This window comes from Oncorhynchus kisutch, linkage group LG25 (genome assembly GCF_002021735.2).
Source record: "Oncorhynchus kisutch isolate 150728-3 linkage group LG25, Okis_V2, whole genome shotgun sequence".
NCBI lineage: Eukaryota > Metazoa > Chordata > Actinopteri > Salmoniformes > Salmonidae > Oncorhynchus > Oncorhynchus kisutch.
Window position 1 is genome coordinate 31897786 of NC_034198.2, and position 16500 is coordinate 31914285.

Sequence of the window (16500 nt, forward strand, 5' to 3'; positions counted from 1 at the left end):
TGCCACCCTGAACGACAATAGGCTTGCTTGATGGCTAAGACTTGAAGACTTGTTTTAGATGCTGAAGGGATTTTGTCTTGTGTTTCTCTAAAGAGATAAAGGTGCACCAATCCATCCATAACAGCAGTGCCTCCTATTAGATTATGCATATTTGATACAGTTTACACATTGGAGTAATTTAGCATGTAACAACATGCTACATGTAAAGAACACAGAACACGTGGTACACCAAACCATACGCCAAATCCTATCTGTGACCAGATAGTTCACCACACCTGTTATCTTCCTCTGTCTGGCTCTGTGGGGGAGCTCAGGTTAGAGATATAACACTAATCATCCACACCTCTTACACACACACACACACACACACACACACACACACACACACACACACACACACACACACACACACACACACACACACACACACACACACACACACACACACACACACACACACACACACACACACACACACACACACACACACACACACACCTATACAGACCTACCTTCCCAAATGTATGCTAACTTACTCCTCTCTACGGTACATGTTCAATATTCTCTTTCTCCTGTTCCTCCAGTACTGTTCTGTCTTCATCCTTACAGTGTGTTTGTGTTTTGTCTTCATCCTCATAGTGTGTTTGTGTTTTGTCTTCATCCTTACAGTGTGTTTGTGTTTTGTCTTCATCCTCATAGTGTGTTTGTGTTTTGTCTTCATCCTCATAGTGTGGTTGTGTTTAGTCTTCATCCTCACAGTGTGGTTGTGTTTTGTCTTCATCCTTACAGTGTGTTTGTGTTTTGTCTTCATCCTCATAGTGTGGTTGTGTTTAGGCTTCATCCTCACAGTGTGGTTGTGTTTTGTCTTCATCCTCACAGTGTGTTTGTGTTTTGTCTTCATCCTCATAGTGTGGTTGTATTTAGTCTTCATCCTCACAGTGTGGTTGTGTTTTGTCTTCATCCTCATAGTGTGGTTGTATTTAGTCTTCATCCTCACAGTGTGTTTGTGTTTTGTCTTCATCCTCATAGTGTGGTTGTGTTTAGTCTTCATCCTCACAGTGTGGTTGTGTTTAGTCTTCATCCTCACAGTGTGGTTATGTTCTGTCTGAATGGGAGTATTGCTCTATTAATAGGAGCATAAAGATTGTATAGAAGACTGGACACTCAGCAGGGGGAATGAGGTTATTTACAGCTAAATGGAGATAACAGAGAGCTGCGAGAGGAAAGAAAGAGAAGGAGGGTGATGGAGATTAGCGTTGCTGTCTCACTGGACTCGTAAATCACGGGGGCCCATTTCCCTGAAGGGACACGTTTTATTCAGTGGTAGAGCTAAGATCCTCACAAGCACATGCCCGGCATGATCATACACACACACACACACGAGCACACTCTTTGTATCTTGTCTCCCTTTCTCTCTCCTTCTTTATCTCTCTCACTTGCCTCATTTTCTGTCTCTTTGTTCTCCCTCCCTCCCTCCCTTCTTATCTTGTAACTTTCTTTATCTTCTCTCTGACATCTTAAACCTCAAATCTGGTATTTATCTACATCTCAACTATTCCTCTGCATAAATCCTACTCTGCTCTACTGCTCTGAGACCGGCACGTCAGAGAGAGAACCAGTGTACAGGGGAGACAGAGAGGGGGGGAGGGGGTGGATAGGGGGGAGGAGAAAAAGTGAGAGAGATGGGGGAGAGCAAGGGGGGAGAAAGAGAGAGAGAGGGGGAGGGAGAGAGAGGGGAGAGAGAGAGGGGGAGAGAGAGCCAGGGGAGAGAGAGCCAGGGGAGAGAGAGCCAGGGGAGAGAGAGCCAGGGGAGAGAGAGCCAGGGGAGAGAAAGAGGGGGAGAGAAAGAGGGGGAGAGAAATAGGGGGAGAGAGAGTGGGGGAGAGTGAGAGAGAGCCAGGGGAGAGAAAGAGGGGGAGAGAGAGGGGGAGAGAGAAAAAACATGGATATGCCGTTAGGAGACATCCCAGAAGTAACCAGAATTGTTTAACTATTTTTTAGAATACATTAATGGTAAAAGAATAAGCACACACGGGATGTTTAAGGAAATGTATTGATTGTATTCTAAAACATTTCAACTGTACATCAACAAGACATGGTACATCTGAGGCCAGGAAGCCCATTGTTGGGCCAGCAGAGAGAGGGGTTCGGCTGTAAAGGGTATTTAGTGAGGATGAAACATGGCTGAGGAAACAACCGAGATAGCTCGGTCTCAGGAAAGGCCCAAAACCTGTATCTTTAAACTCTGATGTAAGTTCACCTTGAAAAACCTTTCTAATCATTATAGCCGCCATTATAAACTGGGTCATTTGGGTCCTGGATGCTGATTGGCTGAAACAGCATTCCAGCCCTGTGTATATCAGACAATATACCACGGGTATAAGGTAAAAGGACTTGTTTATTCCTATATGTATGTTGGTAAGCATTTTATAATAGGGTTTGTGGTATGTGGCCAATATACCACTGCTAATGGGTGTATCCAGGCAGGCAGTCCGCTTTGAACTGTGCATAAGAACAGCCCTTAGGCATGGTGTAACACCTCATCGGGGGTTATTGCTTCATATTTAACCTTTATTTCACTAGTCAAATCAGTTATGAACAAATTCTTATTTAGAATGACGGCCTACCGGGGAACAGTGGGTTAACTGCCTTGTTCAGGGGTTGAACCACAGATTTTTACCTTGTCAGGTCAGGGATTCTATCTAGCAACCTTTCGGTAACTGGCCCAACGCTCTAACCACCCCTCTCTGCCGTCCCTTCATTATAGCCATGTCATGAGATTTTGAGAAGGTGCCATTTTTACTTTCTCACCATGTCAGTAGCAACATTGTGAGAATGTAGTGGAAACCAGAGATGGTTTAGCTGGGAAGTTAGTTCAGTGTTAGAGAGCATTCTCTTTTTCAAGGCTCAAACAGCATCTGGAAATACAGTATATTGTGGATGAATTAATAAAGCGTTACAAAAATGTCCCAGTTACTACCAATGTCCGCTACACTCTTAGAAAAAAGGGTTCCAGGAGGGTTCTTCGCTTCCCCATAGATGAGTTAAAGAGGTTCTTCGCTTCCCCATAGATGAGTTAAAGAGGTTCTTCACTTCCCCATAGATAAATTAGAGGTTCTTCACTTCCCCATAGATGAGTTAAAGAGGTTATTGACTTCCCCATAGATGAGTTAAAGAGGTTATTCACTTCCCCATAGATGAGTTAGAGGTTCTTCACTTCCCCATAGATGAGTTAAAGATGTTCTTCACTTCCCCATAGATGAGTTAAAGAGGTTCTTCACTTCCCCATAGATGAGTTAGAGGTTCTTCACTTCCCCATAGATGAGTTAATGAGGTTCTTCACTTCCCCATAGATGAGTTAAATAGGTTCTTCACTTCCCCATAGATGAGTTAAAGAGATTCTTCACTTCCCCATAGATGAGTTAAAGAGAATCCTTCACTTCCCCATAGATGAGTTAAAGAGGTTCTTCACTTCCCCATAGATGAGTTAAAGAGGTTCTTCACATCCCCATAGATGAGTTAAAGAGGTTCTTCACTTGTCCCCATAGATGAGTTAAAGAGGCTCTTCGATTCCCCATAGATGAGTTAGAGGTTCTTCACTTCCCCATAGATGGGTTAAAGAGGTTCTTCACTTCCCCATAGATGAGTTAAAGAGGTTTTTCGCTTCCCCATAGATGAGTTAAAGAGGATCTTCGCTTCCCCATAGATGAGTTAAAGAGGTTCTTCACTTCCCCATAGATGAGTTAAAGAGGTTCTTCGCTTGTCCCCATAGATGAGTTAAAGAGGTTCTTCGCTTCCCCATAGATGAGTTAAAGAGGTTCTTTGCTTCCCCATAGATGAGTTAAAGAGGTCAATGGAATGCAGACTGTTGGGATGCCAGATTGGCTCACATCAAGTCATTCCATTCCTAGTGCGGAAATTTTCCTTTAGGTTCCTAGTCTTTCGTCACATGATCATATTTATTTTGGGAGATTGCAAAATATGTCATTTTCATTCAAGACAGGAGAAATATATTGTTTCAGTTGTTTAGTTAAATTTTTCTCAACTTGTTTCTATAACTTTCTAGCAAGTCAGCTATCTTACAAAGCAGCTAGCTAAAAGCTAGGCTATACCGTAGCTAGCAACCTCCACCTAATAATTATCATCAAAACAAACGTCATTACCACCACAATAAACTAAAACGGGAGCTATAATAAGTATGATTGGTTTAACAGCCAATGTGTATTATTTTTAACATGTTATTAAAATAATCCTCAGTTATACGAATGGATAATTGTTTACGAGTTGCTAGCTATCCTATAAATCTATCGTTGAAAACCACATATTTTTATAAACTTCTGTGGTTTGGTAACTTCCTTTTCTTCAACGGACTCTGGCCAGATTGAAGAAGACGCAGAGATTGGAAAAATTCAAAGTATGTGGGGATCGTCTCACAATGCCTTCAACCACAAGGGGGCATTGTGTTTCCCTTTCGTTGTGGACGGTCTTCATTCAATTGGGAATTTCCCTGTAAGGTCTACCTGCACCTGATGGATTTGGCGCATGTGACAAATAACATTTGATTTGATTCGATTTTGGATTGGATCCGGCGCAAGGTAACGGAGTGCTTATGGTTAATGTGAATGAGGCATAATATGCCTATTACATTAGGTTAGATTCACACATAGACCGCATGAGAGAGGAATGTAGGCTACACGACACAACGCCGAGAGAGACAGTGCATGACTAAAAACAGTACAGTAAGGGGAGCACATAGACAACTGTCTGGCTGACTGCTACTGCCTGAACAGAGATGAGATGATCACTTTAATTCATGAAAAACTGAAATGTTTGATTATTTCTCAGTCATTTCCTGTTTTTCTATTGGTGTCTCCCCAATGTGGACCTGACATAATGGAATATTTGTTTTGACAATTTCATGTTTATTATTTTGGGCTTTGGAATTTCCTTTAAAATATTTGTAATTTAATTATTTCATAATGCATTTCATGTTTTTAAAACCGAACAGACTTCAAAAAGCACTAATCGCTCAGCACTATAGCTAATGAAAGTTATGTTAGCACCATTCCAGTTGACAAGTCATGTGAAATAAATAAAAAGACTACCAGCCCACCTGTCAAGAGATGAGTCTCAGCTAAACAGTGCCTATACAAGCTGTTGATGTTGAGGGTTGACATTTATCTGACTCTTGCCATTTGATAATTCCGGTGAAACTGTCGGATAACCCTAACCCATTAATATTTGGACATGCACATTCGCATGATTAAATAGCTGTTATCATCTCAGCTAGCTAGCTAGCTATCAAATCATTATCTACACTGCACAGATACAGTTGAAGTCGGAAGTTTACATACACTTTGGTTTTTCAACCAGTCCACAAATGTCTTGTTAACAAACTATAGTTTTGGCAAGCGGGTTAGGATATCTACTTTGTGCATGACACAAGTAATTTGTTTTACAGACAGATTATTTCACTTATAATTCACTGTATCACAATTCCAGTGGGTCAAAAGCTTACATACACTAAGTTGACTGTGCCTTTAAATAGCTTGGAAAATTCCAGAAAATTATGTCATGGCTTTAGAAGCTTCTGATAGGCTAATTGACATAATTTGAGTCAATTGGAGGTGTACCTGTGGATGTATTTCAAGGTCTACCTTCAAACTCAGTGTCTCTTTGCTTGACATCATGGGAAAATCAAAAGAAATCAGCCAAAAAATTGTAGACCTCCACAAGTCTGGTTCATCCTTGGCAGCAATTTCCAAATGCCTGAAGGTACCATGTTCATCTGTACAACCAATAGTACACAAGTATAAACACCAGGGACCATGCAGCCGTCATACCGCTCAGAAAGGAGACACCTTCTGTCTCCTAGAGATGAATGTACTTTGGTGCGAAAAGTGCAAATCAATCCCAGAACAACAGAAAAGGACCTTGTGAAGATGCTGGAGAAAACAGGTACAAAAGTATCTATATCCACAGTAAAACTAGTTTTATATCGACATAACCTGAAAGGCCGCTCAGCAAGGAAGAAGCCACTTCTCGGGACAAAGGTCGTACTTTTTGGAGAAATATCCTCTGGTCTGATGAAACAATAATAGAACTGTTTAATGACCATAACCATCGTTATGTTTGGAGGAAAAATGGGGGACGCTTCCAAGCCGAAGAACACCATCCCAACCGTGAAGCACGGCGGTGGCAGCATCATGTTGTGGGGGTGCTTTGCTGCAGGAGGGACTGTTGCACTTCACAAAATAGATGGCATCGTGAGGATGGAAAATTATGAGGATATATTGAAGCAACATCTCAAGAAATCAGTCAGGAAGTTAAAGCTTGTTCGCAAATGGGTCTTCCAAATGGACAATGACACCAAGCATACTTCCAAAGTTGTGGCAAAATGGCTTAAGGACAACAAGTCAACAAGTCAAGGTATTGGAGTGGCCATCACAAAGCTCTGACCTCAATCCTAATGAAAATTTGTGGGCAGAACTGAAGAAGTGTGTGCGAGTGCGAGGCCTACAGACCTGACTCAGTTACACCAGCTCTGTCAGGAGGAATGGGCCAAAATTCACCCAACTTATTGTGGAAAGCTTGTGGAAGGCCACCAGAAATGTTTGACGTGAGGTTAAACAATTTAAAGGCAATGCTAGCAAATACTAATTGAGTGTATGTAAACTTCTGACCCACTGGGAATGTGATGAAAGAAATAAAAGCTGAAATAAATAATTCTGTCTACTATTATTCTCACAATTCACATTCTTAACATGAAGTGGTGATCCTAACTGACCTAAAACAGGGAATTTTTACTGGATTAAATGTCAGGAATTGTGGAAAAACTGAGTTTAAATGTATTTGGCTAAGGTGTATGTAAACTTTAGACTTCAACTGTATATATTAATGTATTGAAACTGCACAGCAATATATTCATGCATTATCTAAACTGCACAGTTATACATTACTGCATTATCTAGGCTGCACAGCTATATATTAATGCATTATCCAAACTGCACAGCTATACATTAATGCATTATCTAAACTGCACAGCTGTATATTAATGCATTATCTAAACTGCACAGCTATACATTAATGCATTATCTAAACTGCACAGCTATATATTAATGTATTATCTAAACTGCACAGCTATACATTAATGCATTATCTAAACTGCACAGCTATACATGAATGCATTATCTAAACTGCACAGCTATACATGAATGCATTATCTAAACTGCACAGCTATATATTAATGCATTATCTAAACTGCACAGCTATATATTAATGCATTATCTAAACTGCACAGCTATATATTAATGCATTATCTAAACTGCGTCCGTGAAACCACCATAGAAATATAAAGAATATAAGCTCCAGTAATATGGAGCCTACATATTAAAGCAATGGGCCAGTTTGTGTTGCATGGCCCGGTGCCCCGGGTGGCTGGAGATTATTCTTTAGGTCAATGGAATGGTAAAAAATAAGCAAACCCTGCACACCCGGGGAACCGGGCAATGCAATTTGCATAAAAGGTTAGTGGTCAAAACCATTAATCTTGTGGCGACAGAGGGAGTGGGTTTCTAAAATGCAATCACATCACGCAATTTGAACATTTATAAAATAGCCATATATAATTATAATGCAGACGAGCTAAAAAAAACATCCAAATTTGACAAATTATCCAATGGATTATGTTTACATTAGTTTACACCCCCTATTTTATTTGCTCCATGGCTCAGGCAGCCATGTGTAGGCAGCCATGTGTAGTTAGCCATATGTAGGCAGCCATGTGTAGGCAGCCATGTGTAGGCAGCCATGTGTAGTTAGCCATGTGTAGGCAGCCATGTGTAGGCAGCCATGTGTAGGCAGACATGTGTAGGCAGACATGTGTAGGCAGACATGTGTAGGCAGCCATGTGTAGTTAGCCATGTGTAGGCAGCCATGTGTAGGTAGCCATGTGTAGGCAGCCATGTGTAGGCAGACATGTGTAGGCAGACATGTGTAGGCAGCCATGTGTAGGCAGACATGTGTAGGCAGCCATGTGTAGGCAGACATGTGTAGGCAGCCATGTGTAGTTAGCCATATGTAGGCAGCCATGTGTAGGCAGCCATGTGTAGGCAGCCATGTGTAGGCAGCCATGTGTAGTTAGCCATGTGTAGGCAGCCATGTGTAGGCAGCCATGTGTAGGCAGCCATGTGTAGTTAGCCATGTGTAGGCAGCCATGTGTAGGCAGCCATGTGTAGGCAGCCATGTGTAGGCAGACATGTGTAGGCAGCCATGTGTAGGCAGACATGTGTAGGCAGCCATGTGTAGGCAGACATGTGTAGGCAGCCATGTGTAGTTAGCCATGTGTAGGCAGCCATGTGTAGGCAGCCATGTGTAGGCAGCCATGTGTAGGCAGCCATGTGTAGGCAGACATGTGTAGGCAGCCATGTGTAGGCAGACATGTGTAGGCAGCCATGTGTAGGCAGACATGTGTAGGCAGCCATGTGTAGGCAGACATGTGTAGGCAGACATGTGTAGGCAGACATGTGTAGGCAGCCATGTGCAGGCAGACATGTGTAGGCAGACATGTGTAGGCAGCCATGTGTAGGCAGCCATGTGTAGGCAGACATGTGTAGGCAGACATGTGTAGGCAGCCATGTGTAGGCAGCCATGTGTAGGCAGACATGTGTAGGCAGCCATGTGTAGGCAGACATGTGTAGGCAGCCATGTGTAGGCAGCCATGTGTAGGCAGCCATGTGTAGTTAGCCATGTGTAGGTAGCCATGTGTAGGCAGACATGTGTAGGCAGCCATGTGTAGGCAGACATGTGTAGGCTTCGGCAAAAAACTGAAGCCAGAGACGGAAGAGGTAGAGCGACACCCCATTCGCTGCTTTAGTAATATTGAAATAACTTGACACCATCAGAAAGCACACATTGTGTCCTGTTTGACAGATACAGTAGTTCCCAAACCACGTGCAACACGCCTGGTCGATGCCCATTTCAGACAACCTTTGAAGGAATAAGGGATGGTCGAAAGCATCAAAGGCCTTGGATCTATAAATATGTCAGCACGGTGATTCCTATGATCATGAAGTCATAAAGTTATATAAGTCAGTTCTAGGTCAGTTTATCTAGGTCAGAAGGATCCCCGCCTTTGCGAAGGGGGAGGACATCCATCGCCTTCCAGATCTTAGAGATAGCACCAGAAGCAATTGTTTAGAAAATGAAAAATGTATGTGAAAGGTTCTACAATCAAGAGGGCAGGGAACTGCAGTAAAAAGGGATCAAGGAAATTAGCGCCTGTGGATTTTTTTAGTACCTCAGGTACTTAGTACATCATTAACATAAGTCTCTAAGCCCTGTCTCAGGAGGAGGGGAGGATTCTACTAAGCTACATGGAATTGTTTGAAGTATTTACAGTACCAGTCAAAAGTTTGGACACACCAACTCATTCAAGGGTATGTCTTTATTTTTACTATTTTCTACACTGTAGAATAATAGTGAAGACATCAAAACTATGAAATAACACACATGGAATCATGCACTGTAGTAACCAAAAAACTCCAAATATCAAAATGTATTTTTAGATTATAAATTCTTCATAGTAGCCACCCTGACAGCTTTGCACACTCTTGGCATTCTTTCAACCAGCTTCACGAGGAATGCTTTTCCAACAGTCTTGAAGGAGTTCCCTCATATGCTGAGCACTTAATGGCTGCTTTTCTTTCACTCTGCAGTCCAACTCATCCCAAACCATCTCAATTGGGTTGAGGTTGAGTGATTGTGGAGGCCAGGTCAGCTGATGCACCACAATCACTCTCCTTCTTGCACAGCCTGGAGGTGTGTTTTTGGTCATTTTTCTATTGAAAAACAAATTATAGTCCCACTAAGAGCAAATCAGATGGGATGGCATGTCGCTGCAGAATGCTGTGGTGGCCATGCGCTGGTTAAGTGTGCCTTGAATTCTAAATAAATCACTGACAGTGTCACCAGCAAAGCACCCCCACACCATCACACCTCCTCCTCCATGCTTCACGGTGGGAACAATACACACGGAGATAATCCGTTCACTTACTAAAGACACGGCCTTCTCAAATAGCCAAGGATCCGTTAGCTATTTGATTTAGAACTTTAGGACCCGTTTAGGTATCCAAGAAATATATTCAAAATATATTTGATGAAACATTGTATTTGTCTTTATTGCTATTAGCCCATAGAAACACACTGAATAACAGACATACATCAAACATACATCAAAAGGAAGTTTGTTTTAAAGTGTCTGTCCTCTATCTGAGAGATAGAAGAAAGATCAGGACATTATGATGTTATTTATTATACCAAATGTAACCCTTTTTTATTCCCACTAAACTACTTCCATATACTTCCATATACTTCATATACTTCCATATACTTCCATATACTTCATATACTTCCATATACTTCCATATACTTCCATATACTTCCATATACTTCATATACTTCCATATACTTCCATATACTTCCATATACTTCATATACTTCCATATACTTCCATATACTTCCATATTCTTCCATTTGTTTTTTAAACTGGCACAGAGATACCTTCAGATGAGTCTTGTAAGGCTTCAGACATTTTGTGAGGAGACTGATTTTCAGGATGTCTAATGGTCTGACAAACACAGTCTGGCCACATCTGAAGGCTGATGCGGTGGATTGAGACGCAAATCAGGCAAAACATTTTTAATTCAGCTGGGGGGTGTTATAAATTATCTTAGGAATCATTAAAAAAGTCTATATAATTTGTGGGAATAACTATCTACATAGCTTACTAACATAGTAAATGTTAAATGTTAATATTAAATAATTGTGAGAATTGTGAGAATGAGGTGAATATACTTTCTGATAAGTGTAAACTCTGTTTAATGTGCAAAGTGTAGTAATGTAGTGAGGGCATTTAGCATCAGATGAAAAAAATATAATGTATACAACCTAACCATGATGTCACAAAAGACGCCCTGCGCATTTATCAGAAGTCACCTGTATTCTGTATGTGTTTGTTTTGGTTGTGTCTGTAGTTACTACATGGATAGCAGAGTGACCAAAGTAGAGGACTTTCTGAAGACTCGCCTGCTGGACACCCTGACTGAACAGATCACTAAAGTACTCAAGGTGAGAGAAAGGCAAGGGTTGAAACAAGGTCTCAGGCAATGTCACTCATCATGTAAGAGTGGTTCAACAAATCACCTCTGTTACACGTGCCTCCGCCAATCACCTGCCCTGCTTCTCCCCTGCTCCCCTGTTGCCTGATACCTCCCTCCATAGGCCTTACCTCTGTAAGGACACCGTTCTATGGGTCTCAACTGTCAGTTCTAGAGCAGTAACTTCCCTCAGAGAGAAAAAAAAGGCCATAAGAACCTGTCTGTCTGTCTTTCTCTGTAGGGCGGGATGGTTGTGCTGTCTGTCTGTCTGTCTTTGTAGGATGGGACAGTCTGTCTGTCTGTCTGTCTCTGTAGGGTGGGACGGTCTGTCTGTCTGTCTGTCTCTGTAGGGTGGGACGGTCTGTCAGTCTGTCTCTGTAGGGTGGGACGGTCGTGTTGTCTGTCTGTCTGTCTGTCTGTCTGTCTGTCTGTCTCTGTAGGGTGGGACAGTCGTGCTGTCTGTCTGTCTGTCTCTGTAGGGTGGGACGGTCGTGCTGTCTGTCTGTCTCTGGGGGTGGGACGGTCTGTCTGTCTGTCTGTCTGTCTCTGTAGGGTGGGACGATCTGTCTGTCTGTCTGTCTCTGTAGGGTGGGACGGTCGTGTTGTCTGTCTGTCTGTCTCTGTAGGGTGGGACGGTCGTGCTGTCTGTCTGTCTGTCTCTGTAGGGTGGGACGGTCTGTCTGTCTGTCTGTCTCTGTAGGGTGGGACAGTCGTGCTGTCTGTCTGTCTGTCTCTGTAGGGTGGGACCGTCGTGCTGTCTGTCTCTGTAGGGTGGGACGGTCTGTCAGTCTGTCTCTGTAGGGTGGGACGGTCGTGTTGTCTGTCTGTCTGTCTGTCTGTCTCTGTAGGGTGGGACGGTCTGTCTGTCTGTCTGTCTCTGTAGGGTGGGACGGTCGTGTTGTCTGTCTGTCTGTCTGTCTCTGTAGGGTGGGACGGTCTGTCTGTCTGTCTCTGTAGGGTGGGACGGTCTGTCTGTCTGTCTGTCTCTGTAGGGTGGGACCGTCGTGCTGTCTGTCTGTCTGTCTCTGTAGGGTGGGACGGTCGTGCTCACAATTAATTAAAACTTCTTAGGGCCAGGTGTCCAACGGCACAGGTTTCATACATTCACATATAACGATTAAATATTCACTTACTTTTTGAAAATCCTCCTCTGATTTGTCATCCAAAGGGCCCCAGCTATAACATGTAGTGTTGATTTGTTAGATAAAATCCATCGATTTGAGTAATCCACTCGTTCAACTTGGATCCGAAAATCTACCCCTAAACTTTGTTTCAACAAGTCAAAATACATTTCTATTTACTCCTCAGATACCCTTAAATGTAATCAGACTATAATATTTATTTCTGAAAGAAGTATGTTCATTTGGAAACCGATTTTAGCCGGTGCGCATGTCTTCATGGCGCGCGCAAACACGAATTTCCAAGACAGTGCCCCTCTACTAAAACTGATATTTCTTATTTGTTTTCGAAGTTACAAGCCTGAAACCTTGAACATAGACTGATTACACCATGTGGAAGCCATATGAATTACATCCAGGGAGCTAATTGTCAATATGACATTTCTCTTGCATTTCTAAGAGGATTCCTCAACAACAACAAAAAAATCTGGTTGGTTTTTCTTTGGAATTTCTCCTACCATATCTATTGTGTTATATTATCCGACATTATTTTAACGTTTCTAGAAACTTCAAAATGTTTTCTTTCCAATGGTACCAATTATATGCATATCCTGGCTTCAGGGCCTGAGCTACCACAGTTTACTTTGGGCACGTCATTCAGACGGGAAGTGGAGAAAAAAGGGCCTAGCCCTGAGAAGATCTAGTCACAGTCTCTGAGCTGGTAGAAAATACCCAACTCTTCTCCATTGTAAAAGAGAGGGAAGGACCCCCCAAAGCCCATTAAAACAATCGAATGATGTGTGCCCCCTATTGTGTGTGAGTGTGTGCGTACGTGCATCAAAGGTTAATGAAATAGATCATCCAGAATAGAATAAGGAAGAGCACTGAATAAATACTAGGTCAGATCAAATAAAAAAACACGAAAAATAGAAACACACTATAATGTATGTTATAGTATATGTTATGTAGAGTATGTATATGTTATAGAGACTATGTATATATGTATATGTTATATAGAGTATGTATATGTTATGTAGAGTATGTATATGTTATATAGAGTATGTATATGTTATAGAGACTATGTATATATGTATATGTTATATAGAGTATGTATATGTTATGTAGAGTATGTATATGTTATAGAGACTATGTATATATGTATATGTTATATAGAGTATGTATATGTTATATAGAGTATGTATATGTTATAGAGAGTATGTATATGTTATATAGAGTATGTATATGTTATGTAGAGTATGTATATGTTATATAGAGTATGTATATTTATATAGAGTATGTATGTGTTATATAGAGTATGTATATATGTATATGTTATATAGAGTATGTATATGTTGTATAGAGTATGTATATATGTCTATGTTAAATAGAGTATGTATATGTTATATAGAGTATGTATATGTTATATAGAGTATGTATATGTTATATAGAGTATGTATATGTTATATAGAGTATGTATATATGTATATGTTATGTAGAGTATGTATATGTTATGTAGAGTATGTATATGTTATGTAGAGTATGTATATGTTATGTAGAGTATGTATATGTTTTATAGAGTATGTATATGTTATATAGAGTATGTATATGTTATATAGTGTGTATATGTTATATAGAGTATGTATATGTTAAATAGAGTATGTATATGTTATATAGAGTATGTATATGTTTTATAGAGTATGTATATGTTATATAGTGTGTATATGTTATATAGAGTATGTATATGTTAAATAGAGGATGTATATTTTATATAGAGTATGTATATGTTTTATAGAGTATGTATATATGTATATGTTATATAGAGTATGTATATGTTATATAGAGTATGTATATATGTATATGTTATATAGAGTATGTATATATGTATATGTTATATAGAGTATGTATATGTTTTATAGAGTATGTATATGTTATATAGAGTATGTATATGTTATATAGAGTATGTATATGTTATATAGAGTATGTATATATGTATATGTTATATAGAGTATGTATATATGTATATGTTATGTAGAGTATGTATATGTTATGTAGAGTATGTCTATGTTATCTAGAGTATGTCTATGTTATATAGAGTATGTATATGTTATGTAGAGTATGTATATGTTATGTAGAGTATGTATATGTTATGTAGAGTATGTATATGTTATGTAGAGTATGTCTATGTTATATAGAGTATGTATATTTATATAGAGTATGTATGTGTTATATAGAGTATGTATATATGTATATGTTATATAGAGTATGTATATATGTATATGTTATATAGAGTATGTATATATGTATATGTTATATAGAGTATGTCTATGTTATATAGAGTATGTATATTTATATAGAGTATGTATGTGTTATATAGAGTATGTATATGTTATGTAGAGTATGTATATGTTATGTAGAGTATGTCTATGTTATATAGAGTATGTATATTTATATAGAGTATGTATGTGTTATATAGAGTATGTATATTTATATAGAGTATGTATGTGTTATATAGAGTATGTATATATGTATATGTTATATAGAGTATGCATATGTTATATAGAGTATGTCTATGTTATATAGAGTATGTATATGTTATATAGAGTAGGTATATGTTATATAGAGTATGTATGTATGTATACGTTATGTAGAGTATGTATATGTTATATAGAGTATGTATATTTATATAGAGTATGTATATGTTATATAGTGTGTATATGTTATATAGAGTATGTATATGTTATATAGAGTATGTATATATGTATATGTTATATAGAGTATGTATATATGTATATGTTATATAGAGTATGTATATGTTATATAGTGTGTATATGTTATATAGAGTATGTATATGTTTTATAGAGTATGTATATGTTATATAGAGTATGTATATGCTATATAGGGTATGTATATGTTATATGGAGTATGCATTTGCTATATGTGTGTGAGCATGTATGTAAACGTGTGTGAGCATGCTTGTGGTGTACGTGCTTGTGTGTGTGTGCGTGTGTGTCCATTTGCTGCCAGTAGTAATGGTTTGCAGACATGCTAGAACAGAGAGAGATTTTCTGGAAGCTGTTTAGAGCAGAGAGAACAGGTCCTCGGGACAGATATCCATTTACCAGGATTAGCTGCTGTATCTGGCTGCGGGCCAGCAGGATGGGACTAGTTGGATGAGATCGACTGTCCAGTTCAGCTCAGTTCAGAGGTTCTATTCGTTTTCTTTTTTTTACTAAATGAAATGTTCTGACCTCATGTTGCTGTCATTGAACAAAGGAGATTCTCATTCCTCATTTTTTTTTCTCTCTTTCTTTGATCTCATCACTGTTTTTCTGTTGTTTCCCCCTTTCTTTCCATCTCTCTCTCTTTTCTCCGGCTCCCCCTCTCTCACTCTCTTTCCTCTGTCCCCCTCTCTTTCCCCTCTCTCTCTCTCTCTCTCTCTCTCTCTCTCCCCTCTCTCACACACTCTCTTTCTCACTATCTCTGTGTCTCTCAGGTAGTGAATAGCCATGCTCCTGGTAAGAAGGTGTGGTTGGGTGGAGTGGGTCCGGCGTGGGCTGGAGGAACCAACAACCTCTCTGATACCTACGCTGCTGGCTTTCTGTAAGCACAATCAATCTATCTATAAATGAATCAATCAAAAAATCTATACATCAATCAAAGTATCATCTCACTCTGGCATTATTCTCACTTTTGTGTGTTTGTGTATTTGTGTTTGTGTGTCAGTGGAGGCATCTTCAGAGGAGGAAGGGCAGAACCATTGAATTTCGTAAAAATAAACATTGTAAAACATTGAAAAAGTCATCATTTTTAGATAAAACTATTCTAAATATATTCACATGTCACCAAATAATTGATTAAAACACACTGTTTTGGTGTAGCTGGAGGACAGCTAGTGTCCATCCTCCTCTTGGTACGTTGACTTCAATACAAAACCTAGGAGGCTCTTGATTCTCACCCCCTTCCATAGACTTCCATAGTAATTATGACATTTTCCGGAGGATGTCCTCCAACATATCAGACCTCCTTGCAGCATGAACTGACATGTTGTCCACCCAATCAAAGGATCAAAGCATTTTTGCCTGGTCACGTACAGCTGATGTGTTGTTCATTGAAGTTCAAAAGCAAAGGGAAAAGGTGAGAGGAAGAGAGTGCATAGATGCAAGAAGGAATACAACGTGACTGCTATTAAAGTGAACTGTGTTTATGCATGATCAGAGGTGTATTCA

General features: G+C 39.8%; 1 protein-coding gene across 1 annotated transcript in view; it reads left to right on the plus strand.

Moving 5' to 3' along the window:
• Positions 1-16500, plus strand: part of LOC109881408 (inactive heparanase-2-like) — a 139251-nt gene that overhangs the window by 79129 nt on the left and 43622 nt on the right. Inside the window, exons 5-6 of the mRNA XM_031804840.1 lie at positions 11034-11127; positions 15768-15874. Coding sequence (XP_031660700.1) covers positions 11034-11127; positions 15768-15874 — 201 coding nt within the window. The remainder of the gene's footprint in view (positions 1-11033; positions 11128-15767; positions 15875-16500) is intronic.